Source organism: Galeopterus variegatus, unplaced genomic scaffold, assembly GCF_000696425.1.
Source record: "Galeopterus variegatus unplaced genomic scaffold, G_variegatus-3.0.2 Scaffold935, whole genome shotgun sequence".
In the NCBI taxonomy this organism is placed as follows: Eukaryota; Metazoa; Chordata; class Mammalia; order Dermoptera; family Cynocephalidae; genus Galeopterus; species Galeopterus variegatus.
The window spans coordinates 461263-462439 of NW_007727046.1; the positions used below are offsets into that span (position 1 = coordinate 461263).

Consider the following 1177-nt stretch of genomic DNA (forward strand, 5'->3'; position numbering starts at 1 on the left):
AAAAAAAAAAAACAACACCTTAAATGCTATAGAAAACAGTAAAACTGACTTACCATCTTCAAAGGGTGTCCCTTCTGGTCTGAAAACAAAAAGATTTCTGATTAAAAAAAAGTATTTCATTCTGTTTTCTCCTGATCTTCAAGAATGGAAAGGATAAACTCCAACAGAGAAAGAAGGGCTCATTCTAATGATTCTTGGAGTTTTTAAGATACCATAGTTTAATACCACCATATCCCTGAATTTTTATAGATACAGGAATAAAGAATAACTTTCATTTTCTAAGTTTTCCTTTTAGGGTGGTTTACAAAACAAAACAAAAAAACCTGTCCATAATTTTAGCACAAAAAGTTCATAAATACTGACCGGTCATTTTGTAAATATGTGTATTCTTTTTTATTCCTAGACACCAAATGCCTAAATATGTGTATTCTTAAGAGAAAAAGTCATCTTTTCATTTTACAGCAATAAGATGGAAATCAATAGCTTTTAGTTTAAAATAATTATGAGACCAAACCAAAGCATCTTGCCTCCCAACAGAGCAATAGCTCTTGTTCAAATTGGCTAAGCATAGCTGATGTCACCTAGAAAGTCATATTCTTTTGCTCAGATCTTTCCCTGCCTCCATATCCCAATTTCATCTTTCCTAAGCAGCAACATAAAGTTTAATTGTTACTTGCAAGGCACATTCAGGATATCAAAGAAGCATGATGAACAGCCTGAATGTAACAGAATTACTTTACTCTAGAAGGGTGAACTTTGTTCATTTTCCACTAGTCTTTAAATGAAGACTCTCAAAATCAATTCTGTAGCAACTCGTAATTTTGTTTATGAAAGTATTCCTTTTACATTTTAGTGCAAAAGTTTTAAAAGAGTAAAAAGAAAAAAAGTAGATCAAGTCAAGGAAAATTGAAGAAAAGGCATAGGGAATTTTGAAATTAAAAAGCATATATGTAATACATAACATGCAAAATTAAGAATGCTTCTCAAATGGCTTCCCTCAGTTATTTCACACTGGGCTGTGAAACATTTTAACTGAGTTCTTGGCACAGTGGAAGTTTTCAATATTTTCGGTTCCAAGCCTTTTTACAGCTCCAATATAATGAGAGCAGGAACATTTGTGTGGCACGTTTTGTACAAAATAATTTTATCTTTTCTCCTTTACTATTCCATTCTATTT

At 31.8% G+C, this 1177-nt stretch overlaps 1 protein-coding gene across 2 annotated transcripts in view; it reads right to left on the reverse strand.

Annotated features, from left to right (window-relative positions):
• The window catches only part of UBE2B (ubiquitin-conjugating enzyme E2B), an 18614-nt gene that overhangs the window by 12105 nt on the left and 5332 nt on the right, over nucleotides 1–1177 (reverse strand). For both annotated transcript variants that reach the window (XM_008573577.1, XM_008573578.1), the window contains exon 3: nucleotides 54–79. In XM_008573577.1, the coding sequence (XP_008571799.1) occupies nucleotides 54–79 (26 nt within the window). The remainder of the gene's footprint in view (nucleotides 1–53; nucleotides 80–1177) is intronic.